The 27,883-nt window shown below is 48.0% G+C and overlaps 1 protein-coding gene across 3 annotated transcripts; it reads left to right on the top strand.

Annotated features, from left to right (window-relative positions):
• Positions 1 to 737: 737 nt before the first annotated feature.
• Positions 738 to 27,883, top strand: KLHL26 (kelch like family member 26). 3 transcript variants are annotated; one of them, XM_073324133.1, is made up of 3 exons: positions 738 to 830; positions 21,700 to 21,882; positions 25,829 to 27,883. In XM_073324133.1, the coding sequence occupies exons 1-3, from the start codon at positions 784 to 786 to the stop codon at positions 27,408 to 27,410; spliced, it is 1,812 nt and encodes a 603-aa protein (XP_073180234.1). In that variant the 5' UTR covers positions 738 to 783; the 3' UTR covers positions 27,411 to 27,883. The 3 variants fall into 3 exon arrangements, with proteins under 3 accessions (XP_073180234.1, XP_073180236.1, XP_073180235.1); XM_073324134.1 differs by having other exon boundaries at positions 794 to 830; positions 21,675 to 21,882; XM_073324135.1 differs by lacking the exon at positions 21,700 to 21,882.

Below are 27,883 nucleotides of genomic sequence, written 5' to 3'. Positions count from 1 at the left end.
GGGGCGGGGGGCTCCTGGGGGCAGCGCCGGGGGGGCACCACGGACCCAGGCTCCCTATTGGGGCACTGGGGGGCGGGGGGCTCCTGAGGGCAGCGCTGGGGGGCACCACGGACCCAGGCTCCCTATGGGGGCACTGGGGGGCGGGGGGCTCCTGAGGGCAGCGCCGGGGGGCACCACGGGCCCAGGCTCCCCATGGGGGGTCGGGGGGCTCCTGAGGGCAGCGCCGGGGGGCACCACAGACCCAGGCTCCCTATGGGGGGGCGGGACGGCTCCGGGGGGGCACCACGGACCCAGGCTCCCCATGGGGGGTCGGGGGGCTCCTGGGGGCAGCGCCGGGGGGCACCACGGGCCCAGGCTCCCCATGGGGGCTCCGGGGGGCGGGGGGCTCCTGAGGGCAGCGCCGGGGGGCACCACGGGCCCAGGCTCCCCATGGGGGGTCGGGGGGCTCCTGGGGGCAGCGCCGGGGGGCACCACAGACCCAGGCTCCCTATGGGGGGACGGGACGGCTCCGGGGGGGCACCACGGACCCAGGCTCCCCATGGGGGGTCGGGGGGCTCCTGGGGGCAGCGCCGGGGGGCACCACGGGCCCAGGCTCCCCATGGGGGCTCCGGGGGGCGGGGGGCTCCTGAGGGCAGCGCCGGGGGGCACCACGGGCCCAGGCTCCCCATGGGGGCTCCGGGGGGGGTCCGCAGGGGAGGCCGGGCCGGGCCGCACTCGGCTCCTGCCCCTTTAACGCGGCGGCGGCTCCAGCCCAGCGCCGGGCCCGGCGGCGGCGCGGGGAAGATGGCGGAGTCCGGCGGGGCCGAGTCCGCCCTGGAGCGGCCGAGCAGGTGAGCGGGGCCGGGGCCAACCTGCCCCCCGCATCGCCCCCTCCCCCTGCCCCCTCCGGTCCCCCCTCGCTCCCTCCCTGTCCCCCGGGTCCCCCCTCGCTCCCTCCCTGTCCCCCGATCCTCCCTCCCTGCCCCCCCGGGTTCCCCATCGCTCCCGGATCCCCTGCGCCCCCCGGGTCCCTCCCTGGGTCCCCCCCTGCCCCATCGCTCCCCCATCGCCCCACGGATCCCCCTCTGCCCCCCGGATCCCTCCCCGGGTCTCCCCTCCCCCCTCGCTCCTTGGATCCTCCCCCCCGGGTCCCCCATCGCCCCCCGGGTCCCCTCCTTTCCCCTCCCCCATTGCTCCCCGCCATCCCCTCCCCTCCCTTCCCCTCTGCCCCCCGGATCCCTCCCTCCTCCCCATCGCTCCCTGCCATCCCGCCTGCCCCTTCCTCCTGCTCCCTCCCTTCCCCCCCCGCGGATCCTCCCTCCCCCATCACTCCCTGCCATCCCACCGTCCCTCCCCCTGGATCCCCCCTGCCCTCCCCCACCTGCTCCCCGGATTCCTCCCCTCCCCCCAGATCCCTCCCCGCCATCCCGCCTGCCCCTCCCCCCTGCCTCCTGGATTCCTCCCTGCCCGTCCCCCTGGATCCCCCTCACCTGCCCCCTGGATCCCTCCCCTCCCGACCTCTCTTCCCTCCCCCCAGCCTTTCTGCTCCCCCTTTTCCCCAGTGCTCCCCTCCTTAACTCTCTGCTGCTGCTTGGCCCCAGCTGTCTGCCCACACTTCCTCCATTGTCCCCATCCCACTGCCCCCTAGCATGCATGCCCCGCCCCTTCTTGCACCCACCTGCTCCCCTCGGCTGTGCCTCTTGCACATACCCCCCTGCTCATGCACCTCTGCCTACCCTGATCCCCGCCTGCCCACCACCAGACGTTGCTCTGTGCCCCTTCCTCCCCCATGCCCCACCTTTCCCTGTGCCCCTCAGTGCATCCACTTAGAAACTCCCCCTCCTCTCCCCACCATGGGTCCCTCTCAACACACAGAGGAAAGTAAAAGTCTGGAGAAGTCCTTTTTTCTACCAATAATTAACCCCTTCCTGCTTGGAGACTTAGACTTTGTCTTTCTGCAGCAACAACAAAATGGTGTTTTTTATATCGAGATATCATTTGCTATGTAAAATCATAGTTGGGATAAGATGCAGGTAGTTTTTACCTGAGTATACCTAGTTGAAGTCAGTCCTGTTTCACACCTCCCCCGCAGTTTATTGTGACTTGCTACATCGGGGTAAAAACTACAGCCCCTTGTCTCCACTAGGTTTTTACATCAAAATAGCTATCCTGGTGCAAAACCACACCTCTTCTGCAGCGAGGACACAGTCCAATTTGGCAACTGAACTGGAAGGGGAGGGAGGAAAACGAATACAATGAATGTATTTAATGATCCCTTGTCTCTGATATTTGACCAAAGACATCAGAAGACACCCCCGTCCCCCCCTCCAACCTCCCCAAATCCAGGGTCTTTCCTGGTAAACTAGAGACGAAGGTGGTGGTGAATTATTGCTAATTCTTAAGCATTAAGATTAATTTTTGGGGAGCATTAATGATTTCTGCAAAGACCAGTCCCTTTGAAGTAAATGTTTTTTGTAAAGATTTTCTCCAGTAGAATCAAACCTAGTCACAAGTTCTTGAAATGAACAATCTGCATAGATATTAATTAATTCCTAGGACTTCCTCCAAGAATGTATTAATAATTCCCAAACAAAAACTAGTCTTTGAAGAAATACTGCATCCTCCTTAGTTTTGTGATGCCGGCTCGTTTCTTCGGGGGAGAGAGAGGAAGTGGGCGGTGGCAAACAGCAAGTGAGTTTGCTCCCTGCCTTAATCTCTCAAACTGGCCTCAGTTCTTGGGACAGAGTTGCTTCCTAGGGAGTGGGCATAGGTGTTTGGGCTAAGATTTCTGACGGGGACTTTGTCACACTCCAGTACTGCTGTCTATAGTGTAAATGAAACGGGTTACACTGAGCAATAATTCACCACCACCTCCGCTCTAGTCTACGGTGGAAGAGGGGTTTTGCTGGTATTGCTATACCAGTAGAGAGGGAGTGGCAACCCCTCCTAGTGTAGATGCCGTTGTCTACCAACAGAGGGGTCTTTTGCCTGTATGGCTTATGTCAGTTCCCCAAACAAAATAAGCTATGTCAGCAAAATGACTTTTTTGTGGGTGTGGCTGTGTCTACACTCAGGTTTTCCTTGGTAGAGGAAAGGTGTAAAAAATCATACCACTAACCAACATTGTTGTATCAGCAAAAGTCCCTAGTATAAACCTGGCTACTCTTTCTTGAGTGCTCACAGTGAATTTAGACCCATCATTTTCTATATATAGTTGGGATAATGTTTTCCAATGTGCATTACTTTGCATTTATCAACAATGAATTTCATCTGCCATTTTGTTGCCCAGTCACCCAATTTTGTGAGATCCCTTCGTAGCTCTTCAGAGTCAGCTTTGGACTTAACAATCTTGAGTAACTTTGCATCATCTGCAAACACTGTCACCTCACAGTTTACCCCTTTTCCCAGACCATTCATGAATATGTTGAATAGGCCTGGTCCCAGTACAGATCTTTGGGGGACCCTGCTATTTACCTCTCTCCATTGTGAAAACTGACCATTATTCCTACCCTTTGTTTCCTGTCTTTTAACCTGTTACTGATCCATGAGGGGACCTTCTCTCTTATCCCATGACTGCTTACTTTGCTTAAAAGCCTTTGGTGAGGGACCTTGTAAAAGGCTTTCTGAAAATCCAAGTACACTGTATCCACTGGATCACCCTTGTCCACATGTTTGTTGACCCCTCTTGAAGTCATTGTGGAATTTGTGGGTAGTTCTCTGAAAACATCTGCTCAATGTGCAGCGACAGTCAAAAAAGCCAACAGAATGTTAACAACTATTAGGAAAGGGATGGATAATAAGACAGAAAATATCATAATGCCATTATATAAACCTATGGTACACCCACACCTTAAATACTGCATACAGTTCTGGTCGCCCCATCTCAAAATATATTAGAACTGGAAAAAGTACAGAGAAGGTGTGACATTCCCCGCTGGTATTACCCTGCTCAGCTGTGAAAACCCCCACTCCTGGGCTATTCATGCATAGCCTCTGGCATGTAAGCTGCTTGGATTGTGCAACCGAATGACACTAGCCAATATCTCCGGTCTCAGACACAGCCCTAGGAAATCCGTCTTGCAGTGTCCATTTATGCCCGTTGGATGCTGCAAGCTTATATGAGTCTGGCAATTTAACAAAGAAATTGATATGTACCAGGCTTGTTATCTCAAGGGGGGTCTCTGTCATGCTTCAAACCAAACGCACTGCTTCAGGTAGAATAAACAGATTTATTAACTATAAAGATAGATTTTTATAAGTGATTATAAGTCAAAGCATAACAAGTCGGATTTGATCAAATGAAATAAAAGCAAAATGCATTCTAAGCTGATCTTAACACTTTCAGTGCCCTTACAAACTTAGAAGCTCTCACCACAGGCTGAGTGGTTGCCCTTCAGCCAGGCTCTCCCCTTTGATCAGCGTTTCAGTCGCTTGGTGGTGATGTCTGTAGATGGAGGTGAAAGAGAGAGGAAGAGCATGGCAAACATCTCTCCCTTTTATCATGTTCTTTCTTCCCTCTTGGCTTTGCCCCCCTCAGAGTCAGGTGAGCATTACCTCATCGCAGTCCCCAACTGTCCAAAGGAAGGGGGGTGACTCACTCGAGAGTCCAACAGATCCTTTTGTTGCTGCCTCGGCCAGCGTCCTTTGTTCCTGTGAGGCTGGGCTGGGTTTGTCCCCTACATGCCTTGATGAGGTGTGAGCTGACCCTCTGCTCTTAGAGAGTTCTTGCCAGTTCTTATTTTAAGCCATGAAGACACATTTTCAGCCTCAGAACTATATACATGAAATTACAACCTATAACATTACGTAAGAACAATTACTATCACATCACTATAACAACAATGCTCAGTGCATCATGAGCCTTCCGAAGACACCCGGCATGACAAACTTTGCATTGGATACCACACAGTCATTCTACAGGGATGAACATGGGGGTGCTGGGTGTTCCCCCTGAGGTACAGAGCATCACAGAAGAGCAACAAAAATGGTTAGGGGTATGGAACAGCTTCCATATAAAGAAAATTTTAAAAGACTGGGACTTTTCAGCTTGGAAAAGAGACGACTGAGGGAGGATGTGACAGAGATCTATAAAAACATGATGGGTGTGGAGACAGTGAATAAGGACGTGTTAGTTACCCTTTCACATAACACAAGAACCAGGGGTCACTCAATAAAATGAACAGGCAGCAGATTTAAAACAAACATGAGGAAGCACTTATTCATACAGTGCACAGGCAACCTGTGGAACTCATTGCCAGGGGATGTTGTAAAGGCCAGAAGTGTAGCTGGGTTCAAAAAAGAATTAGATCTGTTCATGGTGAATAGATTCATGGCTATTAGCCAAGATGGTCAGGGATACAACCCCATGCTCTGGTTGACCCTAAACTTCTGACTGCCGGAAGCTGGGACTGAACAACAGGAAATGGATCTTTTGATAAACTGCTCTGTTCTTTTCATTTCCTCTGAGGCATTTGGCACTGTTCGAAGACAGGATACTTGGCTAGCTGGCCTGTTGGTTTGACCCAGTATGGCTGTTCTTAGTTATTAGAATTAGCTGTATGGGGGATAGGAAATGAAGGAATACTGGGATTCCATGCATTCCACTTTATTTGTATTTTAAAAAAGAAAATCCCTTAAAAATCCCCAACAGATCTTCATGTTCGAGCAATGTCGTTTGGCTGACGCCAAGAGTAAGGTTGCTGGTCTCCAGAGCATTCTTTATCCAGGCCGCTGTAGAGAAGGTTGGTTGTGGGTGCAGGGTGAAGGAGAAGCAGTGAGGGCAGAAATTCCTGGAGGATTCTCTCTCCACTTCCCCCGGTGTGATATCAATACACTTTGTGATGTATACGTGTGCAGCTGTGAAATTTTATTGAATGGTTTTAATGAAAAGATGAGGAGTACTTGTGGCACCTTAGAGACTAACCAATTTATTTGAGCATGAGCTTTCGTTTTGGTTTTCCTTCACGAGGAAATGTAATCATGTTTCATAACAATTTTTAACGGGTTTGGTGATCTAAAGCTGCAACAGACAAGTTGCATTCAGCTTTGTGTCAGCTAGCGGGTAAACATTAGCCCCAGATTTACTTACATTGCTGACATAATGCTGAACTGACTTGCTCTTTTCCAGGTTGATGTCTGATAATTCGATTGTTCAAAAATAAAGCTTAAACACACTTCAATTTCTTAGTGAAAACGAGGCCTAAATGTAATTATTCCTGATTGATTTTTTTTTTTTAAATAATGTCCTTTATCGATGGGGATTTATAGGAATGGGGTTAAGTGATCTAGCAGGACATAAATGTTTCCATCAGAAATGACCAGCTACAGCTGTTGATTGCAGAAAAACATTTGATTCCATTTAAGTATTGACAGTTTGTAAGATATTTTCAGATTACTCTGTTTTGGGGGCCTATTTTAAAAATACCAGGTATTTATTTCATACTGCTGTTCTGATCCCAAATATTTTATATAGGTTCCCTCCCAAAATCAAGCATTGCTGCTGTACTGATAATATCCCAGCCTTTCTTACTGGGCACATGCAGGGTGCTGGGTTTCTCCATACTTGCATGTGTTGTGCTGGCCATCCTGTTTGTCTTCCTGTGATCCGTCAGGGGACTGAAAAGTACAAGGATCCTCTTACACTTTGTATGCTTCAATTCCTTATGCTTAGAATAATGGACCCAGACAAGTGGTGTAGAAGGACAGTGTGACATCTGTGAGGGTGGGCACAGAAGCATAGTTGGGAGGGCTGATTTTTTTGGCCCACTAGACACTATAATGTCCCCTGTAAAGGATATGTAAGATTAACAGTTGATTCAGAAAGCCAGCTCCAGATCTCTGTGCTGCACTGTTCAGATGGGAGCTCTTCCATGTATACATTAAAACCTCTTATACTTCTGGTGTGTGTGTGTGTATAAAATACATATATGTAAAACCTGGTCACTGCTAAAGATGTGTAGTTCCTTTGATTGTTGTGAACAGGTGGTTACTTAATACAGGGTGGCAAAGACCCTTCAGAGAACTTTTCAATGTAGGCATCTGCAATTGCATTGTTGTTTATGCATTCTAAAACACGACATACATAAACCATACCCCTCTCTTTGCAAGTTAAAATGTATAATTGTTCAAGTGACATTCTTCACATTTGGAAAAAATCCTGAAGAGACTTCCCTTCCTGGCTGCATTAGCCGGTGACTGCAATGAAATTTAAACCGATGACCATGTCAAGGTGAGACTTGCTGTAGAGGGGATAGGAAATTTCTCAAGGATGGAGATCTTGTGGACCGTTAGCACAGGTGACACAGTTAGTACAAGGCAGTAAATACAGGTTTGATTGTGCACGCAGTGGGATTGCCACATGCTAGTCTTTCTGGTTTAATGCATGCATTTGTTTCGCTCTCATGAGCTACAAGTTGTTATAGTTGAACGGTGTTCAGTAGCTTGCATTCCCTGTCCATTCTAAATCGTGTATTACCGTGTCATTCCTTCACTTGGGAGGACAAGTGTGCCCTCTCAACTTAAGCTGGCTGCATTTGCAAAGGAAACAGTCAATACGTGCATCGCGCTATGAGGAGGCAGTGTTCCTTGAGGCTAGAGCACAGCATTGGGGAAGAGGCCTTTCTGAATTCTAGCCCTAGCTTTGCTACTGACTTGTTGTGTAGCCTTGGTGTGTCACTACACCTCTCTCCATCCCCAAGCCCTCCTCCATAGAAATAGGGACAGTAATACTTCCCGTGGATGCTGTGAAGGCCAGTTGATGTCTGTGTAGCATTGGGAAGATTTACAGTGCTATGTGAAGTGGTGTACTTTGTTCGGAAGACATCGTAAACTATCCGGAATGGAGCTTCAGTGGTTTGTTCCCTGCCCTACGGAGAAACTGTTCTTGCATCATTGCATGTTGGTTGTTTTGAAATAAAGGGCTCTGCCACTCTAGATACCACTACTGCTTTCTTAAGTTTGGGTTTGTGAGAGAGTTCAGGGGTCTGCAGGAAGCAGAGTGTGAGGGAGAAGCTTTAAGGGCACCTCCTCCAGACCTTTATTTTGATTTGTTGTGCTCATTAAATATTTATTCTCGAAGGCAGATGAAAACAGTCCTTTGTTGCAGTTACGCAGACAGATACCATTTCAGTGGTGCAGGATTGTTCAAACAGCTGGAAATTCTGTCTGTGCAGAGGAATTACTACTGCGCTGTTAATGCTATTCACTTTAAAATAACACCGTAACCTCCTAAAAGCCAGGAAATTCAGCGATGTCTGCCACACATCCTATACACTAACCCAGTAAGGCAGAGATGGTCTCAGAATTGCATATGATCTTGCATTGGCTGTGTGCCGCTGTACTGTGGCACCTAGAAGGCATAGACAGAAGGGTCACTATAATCCTGAATTTGCCTGGGTTTTGCATAGTAAGAGGTATGTGTGCACACATACTGCACGTCCGTTCACATGTGTTTGCAATGCTTTTCAGTTACATTATTCCTCTTTTGATTGTTTAAAAGGTTGCAGTAAGAATTTAGTACCTTTAAAACAAGACCAAACTGATCCCAAATCCAAACCTTGTCTTTTGAAGTTAATGCTTCTTGCTTTTCGTGCAGTTAAGAATTGATGAAATGCAAAGGGCTATTACATCCAGCCCTTTCTATCTTGGTGAGGGAGAGGTTCAGGATACATAAATACATTTGGAAGAATGGGTACAGCCCAGGTCCTAAAGGAGGATTCCGACTCCAGAGAAGGTGGGTACAGAAGAGACAGCGAGACTCATTTGGTGTCCCCTGGAAGGAGACACGTACTGAACTGCATATTAGATTGAGGGATGGGTGAACTTTACTGCAGCGTTTGAGGACAAGAGGAAGGGTCGTGCTATGCTCTAGGAAAAATCCTTTTGGACTCTAGGGAAAGGGTATTGTGCAGAGTCACTGAGTGGGAACTGACTAGGGAGGGTCTCAGCAAGGTATCGGGAAGAGCTGTGAATTTGGAATAATCTACCACAGAAAATAAGAGAAGCAAGTGGTATAAACTTTTTTAGTAAAACAAAGACTCCCGTTCCCCTCCCTCCCGCACTCCCAAAATAAAGTCTGCACAAAATGAAAAATGTGAAATATTTCCCACAACCCAGGAATCCTATAATATACTTTGGTGTCACCTGCCAAAAGCAGAATGAATGGATGTGGGAGACCTATAATTTTCTCCAGCTTAAAAGATGCATGTGTCTCATTGCACATCAAGAGCAAACAGGTCTGTTTTTTTTCTTCCTTAAAGAAGGTGGGAGAAAGAGATCAAATGTATCAGGAAGGAGGGGAAACCCAGTACAAAGGGAGATTATGGGCTGAACTAAGAGGCTAGGATTGAATTTATGTTGCTGTAACCTAATATACCTTTATTGTGGAGTCTGGTCCATTAGGGGACTTTTTTTCTCTAGGAACTGTTCAAAAATTCAGTTTTGCATAGATTTATATTCTGAGCATTTGCAACAAGGAGCTATTAAAACAAATTTAGCTGCCAGCTATGCTAGACATATATATATCTATATACTCGTATAAATGTTTATGCTGTAGTTGAGTCACTAAAAATGATTGCTGCTTTTTTTTCTTTCATCATCTAAAGGCTTCTGAGCTGATGGTTTCAGATTATGTAGTTTAAAAGTAAACTTCAGAAGTGCTTTATAGGCGTTGTGAGTTACTCTATAAGTAAACATTTAGTGCATTGTAAGAGACAATCCTGCATTAGTAGGACAATGAACTAGAGCAGGCGTTCTCAAACTGTGGGTTGGGACCCCAAAGTGGGTCACCACCCCATTTGAATGGGGTCACCAAGGCTGATGTTGGCCCTGGGCCCCAGCAAGTCTGAAGCCCAAGCCCCACTGCCCAGAGCTAAGGTTACATGTCCCCTGCCCAAGGCAGAAGCCCTTGGGCTTCAGCTTTAGTCTCCCCACCTGGGGCAGCAAGGCTCAGGTATTGGGGCTCGGTCTTTGGTCCCCCCTCCTGGGGTTGTGTAGTAATTTTTGTTGTCAGCAGGAGGTCATGGTGCAATGAAGTTTGAGAACCCCTGGACTAGAGCACTGGTTCTCAGCCTGCAGCCTGAGGGCTGCTTGTGGCCCAATCAGCACACAACTGCGACCCACGTGACAACTTCAGGTCCATACAGGTAGTATATACATTGTGTGGATGCGTCCCAGAAAACACAAAGAGAGCTGCATATGCAGTCCACAATGGTAAATAAGTTGAGAACCGCTGGACTAGAGGGCCTATGAAGTCTTTTTCTATTTCTAATTTATATTAACTATAATTGCTGACCTTTCGTAGAAGGAGAATAGAAAATGAAATGACCTTTCCAAAGAAAAGCCGTTGCAGCACTCAGGTAGGACTTAGACTGTTCTGTTCAGTTAACACAGAGAAGCTGGAGTTCAAGGTGCGTAGCGTAGAACCGGTTTATGTCCCGTCCAAGACTCTTTAGAAATGCTACAGGAGAGCTTATAATGGGCACATCCTTACCCAGAAGGTGAGTGAAAAGGTCGTAGAAATGCAGGAAATGAGTGATATTAAGAGAATTTGACCATACAGAATTTGAAATTATAATGCCAGTTCCAAGTGCTCATGCAGCTGCTTGCCAGTGCTGCAAACCCGGATTTCTTGTCTTTGCGTTAAAGTGGAAGTATTTAAAATGCTCTGGCAGGCAAAATGATGGTGTGTTTTGGGTTTTTTGTTTTTTTTTTCCATTCTTGCTTCAGATTAGCAGTGGGTAGCAGCACCAATCTGGTGGGTGGTTGTTTATGGAGGGTCATGAAAGTTGAGCCTTAAATTTCCATCCATTTTACTGTATTCACATTTTGTATTTGTAAGTAACATAGATAATTGATACTGTCACTTAGGGTGTGTCTACACTGCAATTAGACACCCACGGTTGGCCTGTGCCAGCTGACTCGGGCTAAGGGGCTGTTTAATTGCAGGGTAGATGTCAGCCCCAGCTCTGAGACCCTCCCACCTCGCAGGGTCCTAGAACCCTGGCTCTGGACTGAGCCTGGACGTCTACACCACAGTGAAACAGGCCCTGAGCTCTGTGAGCCTGAGTCAGCTGGCATGGGCCTGCTGCGGGCTTTTCATTGCAGTATAGACACACCCTTATAGTGCAGTAGCGCCCAGACGTCCCAGTCAAGTGCTACAAAGACACATAGCAACAGAGACCTATCCTGACCCGAAGAGTTCACAAGCCAGCTTTGAAATAAGCTGTGGTGAGTGTGGAAAAAGGGGGAAGGAAGGACGAGGGTAATGAAAATACTGTACCACGGCAGGGTTACAGAGGCCGCTACCTCACAAAGCGCTGAGTCCAACACATCAGACGTGGGGTAATCGATAGATTTTTTTCAGGCCAGAACGGGAGGGACAAATGTGAGCAAGTAGTGTGACCTGCTGCATAACGGAGCAGAAAATTTCACCCAGTGACTCAGAGTGGAGGGAACTCTTCTTCCCTGCTCTGTACGGAGTGTTAGTATTGTGTGCCGTGTTTTGTTTTTTAATAAAATCCACTCTCTGAGAGAGGTACAGCCTAGCCATCGCTGATTTGCGGTAGGTGTGGAAGCAGGGGTGGGTCTCGAGAAGGGATCTGAAGGCGGAAGCAGTGGCCTCGTGGATTCATTCGGGTAGGGTGTTCCGTTGTACCCGGTTCTATATGTCAGTCATGTGCACGTGCTCTTGAACTAGAAGTATTGCCAGGGGCAGTGAGGGAAATGAAAAACAAACCAAGAGCCCCCAAGTAATTAGGCCTGTTTGGGATCTGGAGGAATTACTGCACTTTAGTATGGCACACAAGCAGGTTTGATGTAACTCTTGCCTGCTCTGCGGCTTGGCACCACTAGGTGCCTCTCTGCTTTTGCACACCAGTCCGTGGAAATGTTGGCTATTTTAGGATGGTTGTGGTCAGGGGGGTATTGTATTAGGCAAAGAAAACAAACAAATGGTAGAAAAAACCTGGGTCCAATTTTGGGCCTCTAGATGCTACTGTGTTGCAGATAATACATCATGATTTTAAAAGAGGATCTCATTTTATGTAGTTGGGATCGGATGTATTTGGCTTGTTTTAAACTAGTGTCATTTGGTTTAGAGACTGGATCTGGAGGATTAACAGATTATGACTCCAGAGGATGTAAGCCAGTCATGGACGCTTTCTCTATCATATCAGACAGTGTTATTACCCGTAAGGAGTACCATGAAGACAGGGCACAGAATTTGTAATATTTTCCCATGTAACCCTTTGAATCTGGCTGAGTCTTTCTATCTCTTGAGGTCCTTGTGTGTTTGAATCATCCTGAAATTTTAGGAATGGAAGAGAGTAGCTGGTTGTTTTATACGATTGGGATACTGTGTAGCTGCCGGAGTAATTTGTAGGATTAGGATCATTTTATATGGGCCCAAGGTGGAGTCATTCCTATACACCAGCAGGATTAGAACTGGGTCTGATGACAGCACTGTCTTTGTTACTAAGTGTCCCCTTTTAGGATCTTCCCAGAACCAATCACTGTATGCACATAGCTTGAATGGTATCAGAGCGAAGTATGGGGCTTAAGTGCAGGCATGGTTGATTGTCTGGTTAAAGCACCAGGTGGGACTCAGGAGATGAGGATACAGTTCCAGGCTCGCTACAGATTCTGTACATGATATTGGGCAAATCACTTAATCTCTGTGGACCTCAGTTTCCCATCTCTGAAATGGGCATGATGTAGGGTTGTCAACTTTCTACTCCCACAAAACTGAACACCCTTGTCCTGCCTTCTGCCCCACCCCTTCTCGCTCATTTTCACCAGGCTGGGGTAGGGGGTTGGGGTGCAGGAGGGGGTGAGGGCTCCGGCTGAGGGTGCAGGCTCCGGGGTGGGGCTAGAAATGAGGAGTTCAGGGGGCGGGTTCCGGGCTGGGGGGTTGAGCTGAGGGGTTCAGAGTTGGGGTTTGGGAGCAGGTACAGGCTCTGGGCTAGGGGTGTGGGTTCCAGGGTGGAGCCAGAAATTAGGGGCTCAGGGTGCGGCAGGGGGATCTGGGCTGGGGCAGGGGGTTGGGGTATGGGGGGGTGTGAGGGCTCCAGCTGGGGGTGCGGGCTCTGGGCTGGGGATGGGGATGAGGTGCTTGGGGTGTAGGAGGGTGCTTCGGGCTGGGACTGAGGGGCTCGGAGGGCGGGAGGGGGTCAGGATGCAGGTTCCCGGCAGCGCTGACCTCAGGCAGCCCCTGGAAGCAGTGGCATGTCCCCCTGCCAGCTCCTATGTGGAGGCGCGGGCAGGCAGCTTTATGCGCTGCCCTATCTGCAGGTGCCACCCTACAGCTCCCATTGGCCGCAGTTCCAGGCCAATGGGAGCTGCAGAGCCAGCGCTTGGGGCGGGGGCAGTGCTCGGAGCCCCCTGGAAGGGGGACATGCCATTGGACATGCCATGCATAGGAGCCGGAAGGGGGACATGCCATTGCTTCTGGGAGCCACATGGAGCCTGTCTTAGCCCCGCTGCACTGCCAACCAGACTTTCAACGGCCCAGTCAGCTGTGCCGACTGGAGCCGCCAGGGTCCCTTTTCAACCGGACTTTCTGGTCCAAAACCAGACACCTGGTAACCCTATCTTGATGGTATGTCTATCTTGTCCACGTAGCATGATGGTAAGACTATCTTGTCCACGTAGATTGTAAACGCTTGGCGGCAACAGAAAAGCTTCAGAAACAGACTCCAACAAGAAACTGCTGAGCTTGAATTAATATGCAAATTAGATACCATTAACTTGGGTTTGAATAGAGACTGGGAGTGGCTGGGTCATTACACAGACTGAATCTATTTCCCCATGTTAAGTATCCTCACACCTTCTTGTCAACTGTCTAAATGGGCCATCTTGATTATCACTACAGAAGTTTTTTTTCTGCTGCTGCTAATAGCTCATCTTAATTAATTAGCCTCTTACAGTTGTTATGGCTACTTCCACCTTTTCATGTTCTCTGTATGTATATATATATCTTCTCACTATATCTTCCATTCTATGCATCCGATGAAGTGAGCTGTAGCCCACGAAAGCTTATGCTCAAATAAATTTGTTAGTCTCTAAGGTGCCACAAGTACTCCTGTTCTTTTTTTGTATGTCTAATTTTATAAGCAAGTGGTTTTTAAGTGAGGTGTAACTTGGGGGTATGCGAGACAAATCCGACTCCTGAATGGGGGTCTGGAAAGGTTGAGAGCCACCGTCCTAGCATGTGTATTTTGTATTTACAATTCATGGCACCATGGGGTTCCAGCCACGGTTGGGGCATCTAAATGCTACCATAACATAAATAACAATGGTTGCTGTCTTGTTGATGTAAAGGTATATAATTTTTAAGAACAAGCAAATATTAAACCCCCTTCCCTCCCCCAAAGAGCAGATTTTGAAAATCGGGCCCATTGAAAGGGTCTCAGTTTGGGCACCCAGATCACTGGGCGTGTTTGAAATGCTTGGACAGACACATTAGTCCAGAGCTCAGTACTTGTCCTGATCATTTATGGTGAAAGACAAAGATGCCAGGGGACAAAAAGAGAAGAGGGAGGTAAGGTGGGGAAGGGAACAAAGAAATGAGCAAAATTTATTTTATTCACCGATGTTGCTTCCTAAAGGTGTTTGGATTTCTCTGGAAAACAGCCCCTCCACTCTGTTAATGTTTAATTAGCTGCTGATCATTAAGTGATTATTGACAGGTTTCAGAGTAACAGCCGTGTTAGTCTGTATTCGCAAAAAGAAAAGGAGGACTTGTGGCACCTTAGAGACTAACCAATTTATTTGAGCATGAGCTTTCATGAGCTACAGCTCACTTCATCGGATGCATACAGCTCACAAAAGCTTATGCTCAAATAAATTGGTTAGTCTCTAAGGTGCCACAAGTACTCCTTTTCTTTAAGTGATTATTGTTAATTTGGACAGGGAGATGATGGTAGATTATTGTGATAGACTGTTCTGATGGTGGGCCACTCCAATTCCTGCATGCTGCTGCTGGGCATGTAAATAGGTTAATGGGCCAGGTATTTTTAAGAGCCACATGGCCGAGTAGCAGCTAACGGCCCTCCTCCTCCAAATGCCAAGCCTTGCATGTTAGTACGGAAGGAGCCGGATTAGTGGGTTTTGGCAGAGGGAAAGAGGGCCAGAGAAGTGGTGTCTGGAAGTCAAAGTGCCAATTGATGTGACTCCATCCAATAGCAAACTCTTCAGCGGTCTGTTTAGCCTTATTGCTCCTTGGTAATATTTGTCAGTGTGAGTTGCTGAAAACAACAACTTTATCATTTGGGCGTGTGAGATAAAGCCTAAGGATCTGAAATATTACGGTAACCATAGCTACCACTGACTTATCCGAGGGAGTTTGACTTTTTTTGTTTTGATTTTAAGTGTCTAATTGTAGTTTAGAAATTGGAATCTGAATGTGCTTTTTACATAGGCACGAAACTGAAGGCATTTAAATGAACTACCTTAGTAAAATCTCTCTCGTGCTACCTTGCAAGCGCTCGGAAAGAAGGCCCTTTGTATTCAGACCACGCATGCAAAATAAAGGGATTCTCTCTGGCTTCACTTTAGTTTTGCTGTCCTCACTGATGTGGGCTTAGCACTGCCCGATCGACGGCTCGAGAGTCTGAAGTCCTTTTTTTATCCACTGAAAAGATGTGCCCATGCAAGCTTCATGCACATAAACCTACCCTTGCTGCTTCACACCCCCTGCAGTGTCTTACCGTTAGAGACTTGTCTACCGTAGGGACGCTTACAAACACCATCCCTCCAGTGCTACCCCTGGTAATCAGGGTTAGGACTAGTGGTAGCCATGAGGCTCTTGTGGTCAGACCTGTCTTTAGCACTGTCAGTTGTTGCTGTTGTTTGTTTGAATTAAAGTAGCACCTAGAAGCCCTGTCTGGTGTCAGGGCTCCATTGTGTTGGTGCTGTACAAAGGATGGGACAGTCCCTGCCCCATGGAGTTTGCAGTATAAACAGACAGACAAAGGGTGGGAGAGGAAATAGATGCACAGAGAGAGGAAGTGACTTGCTGACCAGTGGCAGAGCCAGGAATAGAACCCAAGTCTCCTGAGTCCTAGGCCAGCACCATAAACGCTGGACCATGCTGCCACTGGAAGCCTCCAGAACCCTGTGTACTCTAGGGCTCCCAGTGGCACCAACTGTGGTTCAGCTGAACCAATGTCAGCATTGGTGGTAAAATTCCCTAGTGTAGACACAATGGAGGGATAAGAGAGGAGCTCAGTATCCACGGGCCATTAAGTCCTTGGGATTTTTTCAGAGGCCTGGTCTACATGGGGAAATTGTCCAGCATAACTTTTGTGGAATAAGTTCTTCTGCAATAGCTCTGCCATAATTGCTTCCCTGTGGACACGCTGTTCTGGAATAAGAGTGACTTTTACTTTGGAATAGCACCCATGTGGGAGAGTTACCCTAGAATAGGTGGGCTGGTCCCTTTCCCCCTTGTAGACAAGGCCTGAGACTGCTGTTTAGTTTTGTTAGAAAATGTACTAATGAATGTTAACTCCTAGGGCTAACCACAATGAGCTGATGTGTCTTGAAACATGAGAGCCCTTGGCCACACAAAGGGGGAACCCTGTATTAAACATTTGTTAGGTAAGGCTCATATTTTCTAATGCAATGTGTTTGCCCAGGAGAGAGAAGACCAAATGCTGCAGTTGTTTTTTGTGAGACAAGGTGGGTGAGGTAAAATCTTTTATTGGACCAACTTCTGTTGGTGGGAGAGACAAGCTTTCGAGCCACACAGAGCTCTTCTTCAGGTCTGTTTTTTTTTTTTTCCTTCTGGTTGCTTTTTGTGATATGTACCATTGAGACTCACCAAATTCCTTTCACATGGGCTACGAAACAGCTATCACATAGTAATTGTTTTCAATCCTTTGTAGCTTGGACTGGCTTCAAGGAGCAGCAGAGAGATGAAAGGTGTTCCGTCCCATTACCTGTCTCTGAGTCAGCCAGTCCCTTTCACTAAATAGAACTGCGACTGTCACGGAGCTTATGGGAACATTTGGCCATTAGCATGGGCAGTGCCCATGAAACAGTCACCTACAATGAGCTGCCTGTACCCTACTCAGGGCTTGTCTACACTAGAAAACTATACCGCTTGAACTGGTCTATTAAAGCAGTACAATACAATCGCCCTAACTGGATGCAGATATACTGGTAGAAAGATGCTGTACACTGGAACTGCTGTTCCTGTATGGGAAGGAGAATAATTATACAAACTTTACATAACTATCCTAGCAGTCATCATCTTAGCAGTGCAACTGTGTTAAAAGCCCAGATCCTGCAAATGCTTTCAGGTCCTCTTAAAGTTGATGAACAAAGCCCTCGGATGCAATGTGCACTGAATATGTTATTGCTTTATGTGAATGTGGCTTTTTATTGTTGAATGTTTACACCAGGGTAATTCTGACTCGTTAATATAGACAGCCACTTCTCCTTGCTCCCTGGATTGGGAGGAACTTGAAGTGCTACAGAAGCAGTATTCTCAGCTCTTGGTGAAAAACACTTTGCTTTTCTCTAGAGGTCTCCGTAGGTCCTCTGAGAGGCTCTGCAACAGAGGGAGAGGGTGGCCATAACATGTAGCTTTGAGAGTGAAGAAATAAAATAAGGAAAATCCCCAAATGCCCCCAATCCTATCTTATTAAAAGGGGGGGTGTGGGAGAGAAGAGGGAGAAAAGATTTGCAGACGAGTGAATAGCTTGGCACCGTTGTACAGTGAAGAAGGCTCTGTAGCTTGAAGGCATGTTCTGAAGCAGAGTGGTAGATGGTGACTCTTCCTTACTTTTGCCAGTCAGGCCGTTTCTTCTTTATCAGACGGTGACAGTGATAAGTGTACGGTATATGCAGATGATCTCAAATTAGATACGAACAGCCTTGCAAAGGCACTTTCAGATATTCAAGGCTTCCTTTTGTGCTTCATCGTCTCTGGCATCCAGCTTCTGCTTCTCCTCGTTTCTCGTGTAGCACAAAGCACGGAGAGCAAGGCCACACAGTATAATGTAGTGCACCATTATTTTGTGCCCTGTGGTATGACAGACAGACTGGTTTGAGCTTAACCTGTTTTTATCACAAATCCTCTTCTATTAACTGCGGTGTTGTGAGACACAAGGCAGTACTTGTTCCTGCCTCTCCCCCTCACCCCCCCCGCCCCTTGGTTTCTCTGCGCCTCTTCTTCTGTTTCCTGTGGTTGTGATTATTTGTCTCCATTGGACTTAGGGTTTCCAGTTTGAGCAGTTTATTTTGTGACAGTTTTGGGGTGGTACTTTTCAGTACCCCTAGCAAACATGGGCAACAATAACCCTCCTTATGCTATTGGATTTTTCATGTGTTTTATCAAAAGGAGCTAAAGTGACTTTAATTGTTGGATCCTTTGCATTTTTTCACCCAAAAATGTAAACATGAAGTAGACAGAGGAATTGTTGAGCATGGGGCAAGAGGGTATAACTAGGAGTAACGGGATGAAACTAAATGAGGAGGAATATTGGTACGGGGTGAACTTGTGAACAGTGAGATCTCAGGCCTGCCCTACACACAGCTTTTGTTCCACTTGACCTATTTTGTTCTGAGGTGTGATATTTTTCACCAAGATAGTTACACCAGCACAACCCCTAATGGGGTTCAGTTAGACTGTTGTAAAGTGGCTTATGCCATTATGGCTCATTCCCCATCCTGGATGGGAAAAGCTGTCCCAGGTTAGATTCATAGAGTTTAAGGCCAAGGACCATTAGATCAGCTAGTCTGATCTGTGTATCACAGAGCACTAAATTTCACCCAGTTTAATCCTGTGTTGAGCCAAACAACTTGTATTTTGACTAAGGAAAAACTTGTGTTTGGCTAAAGCAGATTTCCAAGACAGACAGACTAGGCCAGCTTTGTGGCTTGAACTATATCCTATAGTGAAAGCAGCGCAGCCCTTGTGTGTAGACAAGGCCTTATACTGTGGAATAGTCTCCCACGGAGATGGACGTTTAAAACTAAACAGGAGAGACTCCTGAAGAATGTTCCATTAATGAGATATCCTGCCCTGGGAGAGGGACCCGATGTAACCTAGTAAGTCTCTTCCATCTTCACTTTCCAAGATTAACAGCTAATAAGAGGAGATGTTTTAAGCCATGTTTTACCTGAATCTTTCTTTTTAAGCTTCTCATTTAAACTGGACTTGGTCCCATAGTTATTTCACAGGGTACAGAGAAGCGTAAAGCTTCATGTGCGCCGACCTCATTTGTCTTTAGCCGCTGAAGGGGGCCAGGGCATTTTAAGACAAGCTCCATGCATTTCTGCTCACAAGGAGAAATGGGTGGGGACTAGTGACATTTTCACTAAAGTAAAACCGATGTCAGAACTGTATTGAGCTTTATGAACTAAGACTTCGTCCTACTGGTAGGTAGCTGATTTGTAACAGTGAATTACGTCCCTAGAGGGACGCTGCCACACTTCACCGCCCCCCAGATATAACCATACATTAATAGCCCTGATGGACCCCAAGTGCTCTACAGTGACATGCATGTGGCACTCCTGATTAAGGCAGCTGCCTCATGGGCAGAGCATGACAGCTGACCAGAATGCTGGCCAACCTCTCAGGACTCTGATGGATTTTCTTTAACTCGTGCTGCCATAATGCACTGCATACAGGAAACTGCCATCTGATCACAACTAAGCAGTTGGCAAGTTGCGTTCACGGCTCCTAATTGGCTAAGAACTGGGCACATCCTGCTGATTTTGCTACCCTGTCTTCTCCTCCCCCCAGCTGACCTGCTTGTTTGTCTCATCCACTTCTTCTGTCTCTTGGTTTAACTTGCAAGCTCTTTGAACAGGGACTGTCAATTCATATATATTTGTACAGTCCCTAGCACAATGGGGCCCAACCTGTTTGGCCTCTAGGCATTACCCCAATATAAATGTTAATAGCACTAATCCTTCCCCCACCTATTCAGTTAGAATACCAAATACACTCATAGTATGGCTTGCATCTCCAGATGAGCTTGGCAGAAGTTAATCTCCAGGTAAAAGATGCACTGAACGTACATCCGTAGATTACTGTGTAAATACGACATCAGCAACTCATCAGGTTCTACAGGACCCATCTGGAACTCTCTGTCACTCCCTCCTCATTCCACAAAATATGCTAATTAGGGATGTAAATATCATTTAAAAAATTAACTGGTTAAACGATTAAAATTATGTCGGTTAACCGGTTAACTGAGGTCCGGCCAGCATGGCATGGCATGGCTGGGGCTGGGGTCCCTCTGGTGCGGCCCGGCACAGCTGGGGCTGAAGCTGTTGCAGTTGGCCAACTGGCCTGGCATGGCTGGGGCTGCTGTGGCCAGCATGGCCGGGTCCTGGGGCTGGGGTCCCGCTGGTCAGCCAGTGCGGCCAGGGCTGGGGCTGCTCCAGCTGGTGTGCAGGGGGTTAATGGTTAAGGTTGGTTGACAGTAAGCCTAATGCTTACCGGTTAACCTTTTACATCCCTAATGCTAATTAAAATCTGATGATCAGTAGTCTGAAGAAAGAATAATTTCTGCAAATTGAAATCCTAGCTTGAACACTAAGGTTCCTTCCAAAAGACAGAAGTGTGGGATGTTGAGCGAAATGACAAGAATAAGTGAACAATGGGTCAAATTTGAAAATAGGCCTCAAAAGTTTTGCGAACCCCATCCCCAGTGTGGTGTAATTTCAAAGTTTGCAGGTCCAGCATCGGACAGGCTTGAAAATTCAGCCTAGACCAGTGCTTCTCAAAGTGGTGGTCCACGGACCGGTGCCAGTCTACGAGCCATCGGCTGCCGGTCCGCGCACACATTGGGAAAAAAAATTGCTAGTCCACCACATCAGAGAGTTTGAGAAGGACTGGGCTAGACAATATACATCTTAATTGTAATTGTCTGCCCGGCTGCATGGAGGATCTGGGCTCTGATGTTCTGCTCTTCCTGTCTGTGTGGGAAACTCACAGCTGCCAGTGAGAACCCTACGTGTAGCGGGTAAGGAAGTGGAGTCAAGGCCCAGCATGTTAATCTGAGGGGAGAATTTTCCCCATAGCGAAGAACATGCACAGGATATTTCAAAAAACCCAAGAAGATATTGACATGGGGAGGAGTCTAGTTACAGTGCAATGCCAAATGCTGCACTAAATGGCAATGTCAGAGTTTGCATTCCCTCTTTGGATGTGGGTCAAGCTGGTGTGAAGAAAGCACTGATTAGGGGTTAGCAGGGCTGGCCTTAGGATATACAGGATGCTAAACTGCTGCAGCATGGAATGCGCTATGACTTGTGCCCCTCTCCAGCCGGGCGGCTCCGGAGTTTGAGCAGTCAGCTGCGTTCCCCTCCAGTGTCAAGGCCAGAGTTGGAGGTCCGGATGGGCTCTGTAAGTTAGTCACAACTGTGGGGTCCCAGCAGTGTGTGTGAATTGCTTGGCCCTGTTTGCTGGTGTTTAGGCTGGCTCTGATCTGCTAGCCAAGAAGCCCATGTCAGCTGCAGGCTGACAGCTTGTTGTCAGTAACGTGAAAATGTAATTTAAAAATTCAGAAATCTGTCTGGGGTTGGGGGAGTGACAGCGAAGCTATGGACATCATCATGTTCTGCACTGCATTTGAGCTGGAGAACCCGGTATGATTGCTTTCAAACTGCTTTACATCACAGCATCTTCCCCAGCAGGTAGCTCCATAGGTGTATCACACGTTTTAAATTTAAAAAACCAGTCTGTTTCTCTTGTTCTGTTTTTAGCATGGCTGACAAGAACAGCGCCCTGAAATGCACGTTCTCTGCTCCTGGCCACAGCACCACTCTCCTGCAAGGACTGGCCTCGCTCCGGGCTCAGGCTCAGCTGCTTGATGTCATCCTCACTATAAATAACGAAGTGTTTCAGGTTCATAAAGTTGTCTTGGCTGCCTGCAGTGACTACTTCAGGTGAGAATCTGACAGGAAAGCAGAACCAGGCATCTCTTCCTTTGCCTTTCCTCCTTTACTCTAGGAAAGTTGGTGGGTTGTGAAATTAAGGGCTGGCTGCTCACTCACACTGAGTTGCACCTTAGTCACAGTGAAGTCTGTGCGGAGCGAGCAACTATTCAATATTCAATTCTAGGTCTTGGTCTCCTTTTGGAGGCTGCCCGGGCAGTGCTCTCTGCCTGTCAGGGAGGGAAACTCAGCGAGGGCTGTTCCAGCTGATTATGGAGGGTCATCGAGTGGCTCTGAGCTGGAAGGATGGTGGCCACAACCATAAGAGCCTCCAGGGGAGAAGTTAGGTAGCAATAATGCAAATGCTAGCTTGTTATTTTCAACTATTACATGTCATTTTATCTAAGGTGTTATGGCCCCCATTAAGAACATCAGAATGGCCACCTTGGGTCAGACCAGTGGTCCATTTAACCCAGTATCCTGTGTCTGACCAGTGCCAGATGCTTCAAGAGGGAATGAACAGAACAGGGCAGTTACTGAGTGCTTCATCCCCTGTCGTCCATTCCCAGGTTTAGGGACACCTGGAGCATGGGGTTGCATCCCTGACTATCTTGGCTAATAGCCACTGATGGACGTGTCCTCCAGGAACTGAGCTAATTCTTTTTTTAACATAGTTATACTTTTGGCCTTCACAACATCCCCCAGCAACGAGTTCCACAGAGTGACCTCTGGTTCTTGTGTTATGGGAAAGGATAAATTACACTTCCCTGTTCACCTTCTCCACACCAGCCACGATTTTATAGACCTTGGTCATATTCCCTCTTAGGCGTCTCTTTTCTCATCTGAATGTCCCAGTCTTCTTCAGCTCTCATTCCCAGAGTAGCTGAGCCTCACAGTTTGGCTGGACGTATCCTTCCAGCACCCCTGGGAGGTGAGGCAGGGCTGTCACCCTCTTGGTACCAATGCAGAATGGAGGCAGAAAAATGAGCTAACTTGCCCTAGGCCAGACCTGGAGTGAGTCTGAGGCAAAGCAGGGCACTGGACCCAGCTGTCCTGAGTCACTAGCTAGCATCCTCCCACCGGGGCCCTCCAACCTCTCTGTCAAACTGTTATTAACTGACAGCGCATTTGAGAGTGGGATCGCTTCCTGACAGGGAAGCAGCAGTTCCAAATGCTAAAGGGTACTGGGGGTCCAGCAGGTGTTTTGATCCGAAGAGTCTGAGTTTCATTGGAGTTCCTGATGAACGGCCGTTCAACACTGGGAGCTAAAGGGGCAAAGGGCCCCGTAGGTGGAGTCTGCAGTCCCTGGAAGTGCTGGCTCTTGCCGGGTCTGAGGGGCTTGGCCGCTGGATCCCAATGGCCAAGAACACCAAGCACTGTGTACAGGGACGTCTCTTTGATTTTTCCACCACATTTTGCTGCTGGTCCAGGCTGCCTTGTTGTGTGTCTGTTTTCTTAGCCAATCCAGGAGCTGTGTTTTTTCCATTACCGTGAGCCCGAAAGGTTTATCGCTGTCCCTAACAGGCAGGCGATTAACAATGGAGATGATCTTCCACCAAATGCTAATAGCACCGTTTGTATTCATAAAGGCTGTCGCAGTGCCATTGCTCGTGTGTTCTCACCGCCAACCATAATTGCCTAGTAGGGTTCTTTTACCACCTCTGTTGTGTTAAGTAGGGCTGTCCTGGGGAACAATGGTAGCATAATCTAGCCTTTGAAAATACCCTGCTTTTTATTCAGAAAGGTGTGTGGGGGGGGCAGAGCACTAAATGCCTCTTTCATACATTTCTGTAGCCAGTATTTCAGACCCATAACACCTTTTACAGGAATTGCATGATTTCACTATTTCATAGAATCATAGGACAGGAAGGGACCTCGAGAGGTCATCCAGTCCAGTCCCCTGCCTGTTTCCTTCTTCACATTCAGCTTCTCTACCCAACAAATACGTCTGCATCCCAGGTGGACCGAAAACCAGGGTCGCCCGGGGGGGAGCGGCAAGTGGGGCAATTTGCCCCAGGCCCCACAGGGGCCCCCAGGAGAGTTTTCGGTGGCAATTCGGCGGCAGGGGGTCTTTCAGTGCCACCGAACACACCCGAAGCGGAAGAACCCCCATCCCCGAAGACTCCAGACTCCCTGAATCCTCTAGGTGGCCCTGCGGAAAGCAGCATACTGCTCTGGGAGATGGTTATGTGGAGGGATTGTAATATAATGCTCCTTTCTGTTGCATGGACATACAACATCAGTCAATAGCATTATTGGTCACTGGACCATGGAAGGCCCATTTTATCCCCAGGTCTCCCACTCAGCTCAGCTGTCTGGGTGCCCACACTGGACTGCACCAATCCTTTTGGCACAGTTTGGGGAGGGGAATTGCAACTCCCTTGCCTCTGATGAAACCCCCAAGCCATTATTTTACTCCTGTGTCTAACTCCTTGAAGGTACAAAATCAGTTTCCTTCTCCCCAAGGTGAAGGCAGGGGAGAGAGGAAGAACTTGGAAGAACTTGGAAGAGAGAGGCAAAGGGGGCCAGGTGGGGGTGGGAGGCCCTAAAGTGGGGGGAAGCACATATCCATTAAAAGCCCTTTTTAAATTGCAGACCCTTTGGACCTTTATGCAGCCTGAGCCTGGTTTTGGTGAAAGTGGCTCCTCGTTGCTTCTCCAGCAACGTGTTTGCAAGAGGCGTTTGCTCCCTGCGCCCCTCTGGCAACACTAGCTGAGGCATGTGTTCACAAAACAAACCTTTGCACTCAAGCTTCCCAGAAGTAACATAAACGGCGCCTAAGTTTAATGTAAACTTGTAAATGACATGCGGCTACAGCCCCATCATGCCCACAGAGTGGGAAACGCAGCACCTACCTAGAACAGCTTACTAGCTTTGCCTGCAGCACCTGGCTCTGCATGTACCGCCTGTGGAATTTAGAAGCCTCCTGATGAGGGGATCCAGGGCCTAATCTGTGCAAGGCCTGGTCAACTGATTTGCTCACAGCTGTGCTGTAACTAGATATTGTTTTTAATTGCCTGCTAGCCCCCTGCCGTCCTCCTGCAATACGACAGCAGCTTTCGGAAGATGGTGCAAACTCACAGTTTCATAGGGAGTGGAGAATAACCCTCAAAACCAGCAGCGTAGCTGCACTAGTGTGCAGGGAAGCATGTAATTGGAGCAAGTGTTTGTAGCTAAGTAGTTCTCGACCTCCTCATATAAAAACACTGATGGTCCTTTAATAGGCTTGGTCCAGATATTTCTGTGAAGTGTAAGACTCGGCAACTGATGCCTGGCACTCCTAGAGTGATGGGTGTATAAAGGCTGTGGCCAAAGTGTGCTGGGCATTAGCTTCTGGCAGGATGTCTCAGTGACTGGCCAGCAGCGTGCTCTCTGCAGTTCTCTATCACAATTACCAAATGGAATTTTACAGTCAAGAAAAGTCAGATCCTTGTATTGAGATTTGCAGCAATTGCAAAGTTCTCCATGTGTCCAGAATCTTAAAGCCATTAATAAGTTCACACACAATACAATGGGCCAAACTGAAATCCTTGCCTGAAACGCCCTGCTCCATGTAAATCCAAAGCATCATTGAACCCCCAAATACCAGGGCCTGTAGAAATCTCTGCATTCCCACTGCACCCACAAAACCCCCATTTGCACTTGCAAATCAGGAATTTAGGTGTGCAGTTACCCCTGGTGGTTTTTGCAGGGGCAGGATTGAGACCTTATTTTTTTATAACTGGAATATTTAATTTTTACCTTCATTGTATGTTCCATCATAAGTTTAGTATTGGTTATTTCGTGCTCCCATTTCTCTTTGGCAGTTAGGCCTTTCAAGATGCTGTGCTTTGATTACCAGTCCCCCGCCCCGCCCAAAAAACCAAACAAACACAAAAACAAAACAACTTAAGGTAGACAGTGCATCACTTTACACATGATTGGAAACAAAAATTTCTCTTGTGTTTTTGACCTTCAGGGCAATGTTCACAGGAGGGATGAGAGAAACCAGCCAAGATGTGATTGAACTGAAAGGGGTATCCGCAAAAGGACTGAAACACATAATAGACTTTGCTTATAGTGCTGAAGTGACTCTCGATCTTGATTGTATTCAGGATGTGCTGGGAGCTGCAGTCTTCCTCCAGATGGTGCCTGTGGTAGAGCTCTGTGAAGAGTTCCTGAAGTCTGCAATGAGTGTTGAAACGTGTCTTAATATCGGGCAGATGGCCACCACCTTCAGTCTCGCGTCCTTGAAGGAATCAGTAGACACGTTCACCTTTAGGCACTTCCTTCAGATTTCTGAGGAAGAGGATTTTCTTCACCTGCCCCTGGAGCGCCTTGTCTTCTTCCTGCAAAGCAATAAACTAAAGAGCTGCAGTGAAATAGACCTCTTCCAAGCTGCCATCCGCTGGCTGCAGTATGACCAGTCCCGCCGTGCCAACGCCAGCCAGGTGCTCTGCCACATTCGCTTCCCGCTCATGAAATCGTCTGAGCTGGTGGACAGCGTGCAGACCCTGGACATCATGGTGGAAGACGTCCTGTGCCGGCAGTATTTGCTGGAGGCGTTCAACTACCAGATCTTGCCCTTCCGCCAGCATGAGATGCAGTCTCCTCGAACCACCATCCGTTCTGATGTCCTGTCCCTCATCACCTTTGGTGGCACCCCATACACTGACAATGACCGGACTGTGAGCGGCAAAGTGTATTACTTGCCAGACACCAATGTGCGTCAATTCAAGGAGCTCACTGAGATGGAGGTGGGCAGCAGCCATGCCTGTGTGGCTGTGCTTGACAACTTTGTCTACGTCGTGGGGGGGCAGCATCTGCAGTACCGCAGTGGTGAGGGAGCTGTAGATATCTGCTACCGCTATGACCCCCACTTGAACCAGTGGCTGCGCATCCAAGCCATGCAAGAGAGCAGGATACAATTTCAGCTGAATGTCTTGTACGGCATGGTGTATGCCACGGGTGGGAGGAACCGGTCAGGGAGCCTGGCCTCCGTAGAGAAGTACTGTCCCAAAAAGAATGAGTGGACCTACGTGTGCTCCCTCAAACGCAGGACATGGGGGCATGCTGGGGCTACAGTGGGCGGCAAGCTGTACATATCGGGTGGATATGGAATATCAGTGGAAGACAAAAAAGCCCTGCACTGTTATGACCCGGCAGCTGATCAATGGGAGTTTAAAACCCCAATGAATGAACCTAGAGTCCTGCATGCCATGGTCAGTGCAAATACGAGGATTTATGCCCTAGGAGGGCGCATGGACCACGTTGACCGTTGTTTTGATGTATTGGCTGTGGAATACTATGTACCTGAAACTGACCAATGGACAACTGTGAACCCTATGCGGGCAGGTCAGTCAGAAGCTGGTTGTTGCTTGTTAGAAAAGAAGATTTATATTGTGGGAGGGTACAACTGGCACCTGAACAATGTAACGAGCATCGTGCAAGTGTATAACATGGAAACAGATGAATGGGAAAGGGACCTGCATTTCCCAGAGTCTTTTGCTGGCATAGCATGTGCCCCTGTTATACTGCCACAAATAACAACCCAGAGATAACCATGTGGGACTGTGCTGTCTGGGAGCTCCTCTGTTGTGTTGCATGTTCTCAGGACTGTGTGTTGTCTCTTTGTTGTTTGCAAATAACGTTGTGTGTTTCGTTTGTTTGTTTCGGGGGGGGGGACGGTGGGGAAAGGGAGGAAGAAAATACTTTGCATTCCCTTCTCCAGGAAATCTCCTCCTCCTCTTAATGTAGCGTTCTGACAGCGTGTTCCCTCAGAAGCACGAGTCGGCCAGTTAGACTTAACATATGCTACAGCTAGACAAGGCTCTTCGTTGTTGTCCTGGGGGGGGGGAGGATGCATTCTCTGACTGCCCATCTTTTTAACGAGGTCATGCATTGCAGGCAGTGACTGCTCAGGAGCATGTTAAGTACTGTGGGATGTTTAGATGAGTTCCGATGTGATTTCATTAATGTTTCACAATTCCAAAAGCTCACTGGGGAGTGTGGATTTTTGTCATCGTCTTGTTTT

The sequence above is a fragment of the Lepidochelys kempii genome, chromosome 25, assembly GCF_965140265.1.
Source record: "Lepidochelys kempii isolate rLepKem1 chromosome 25, rLepKem1.hap2, whole genome shotgun sequence".
Lineage (NCBI taxonomy): Eukaryota > Metazoa > Chordata > Testudines > Cheloniidae > Lepidochelys > Lepidochelys kempii.
This window is presented reverse-complemented; position numbering and strand designations above follow the sequence as displayed.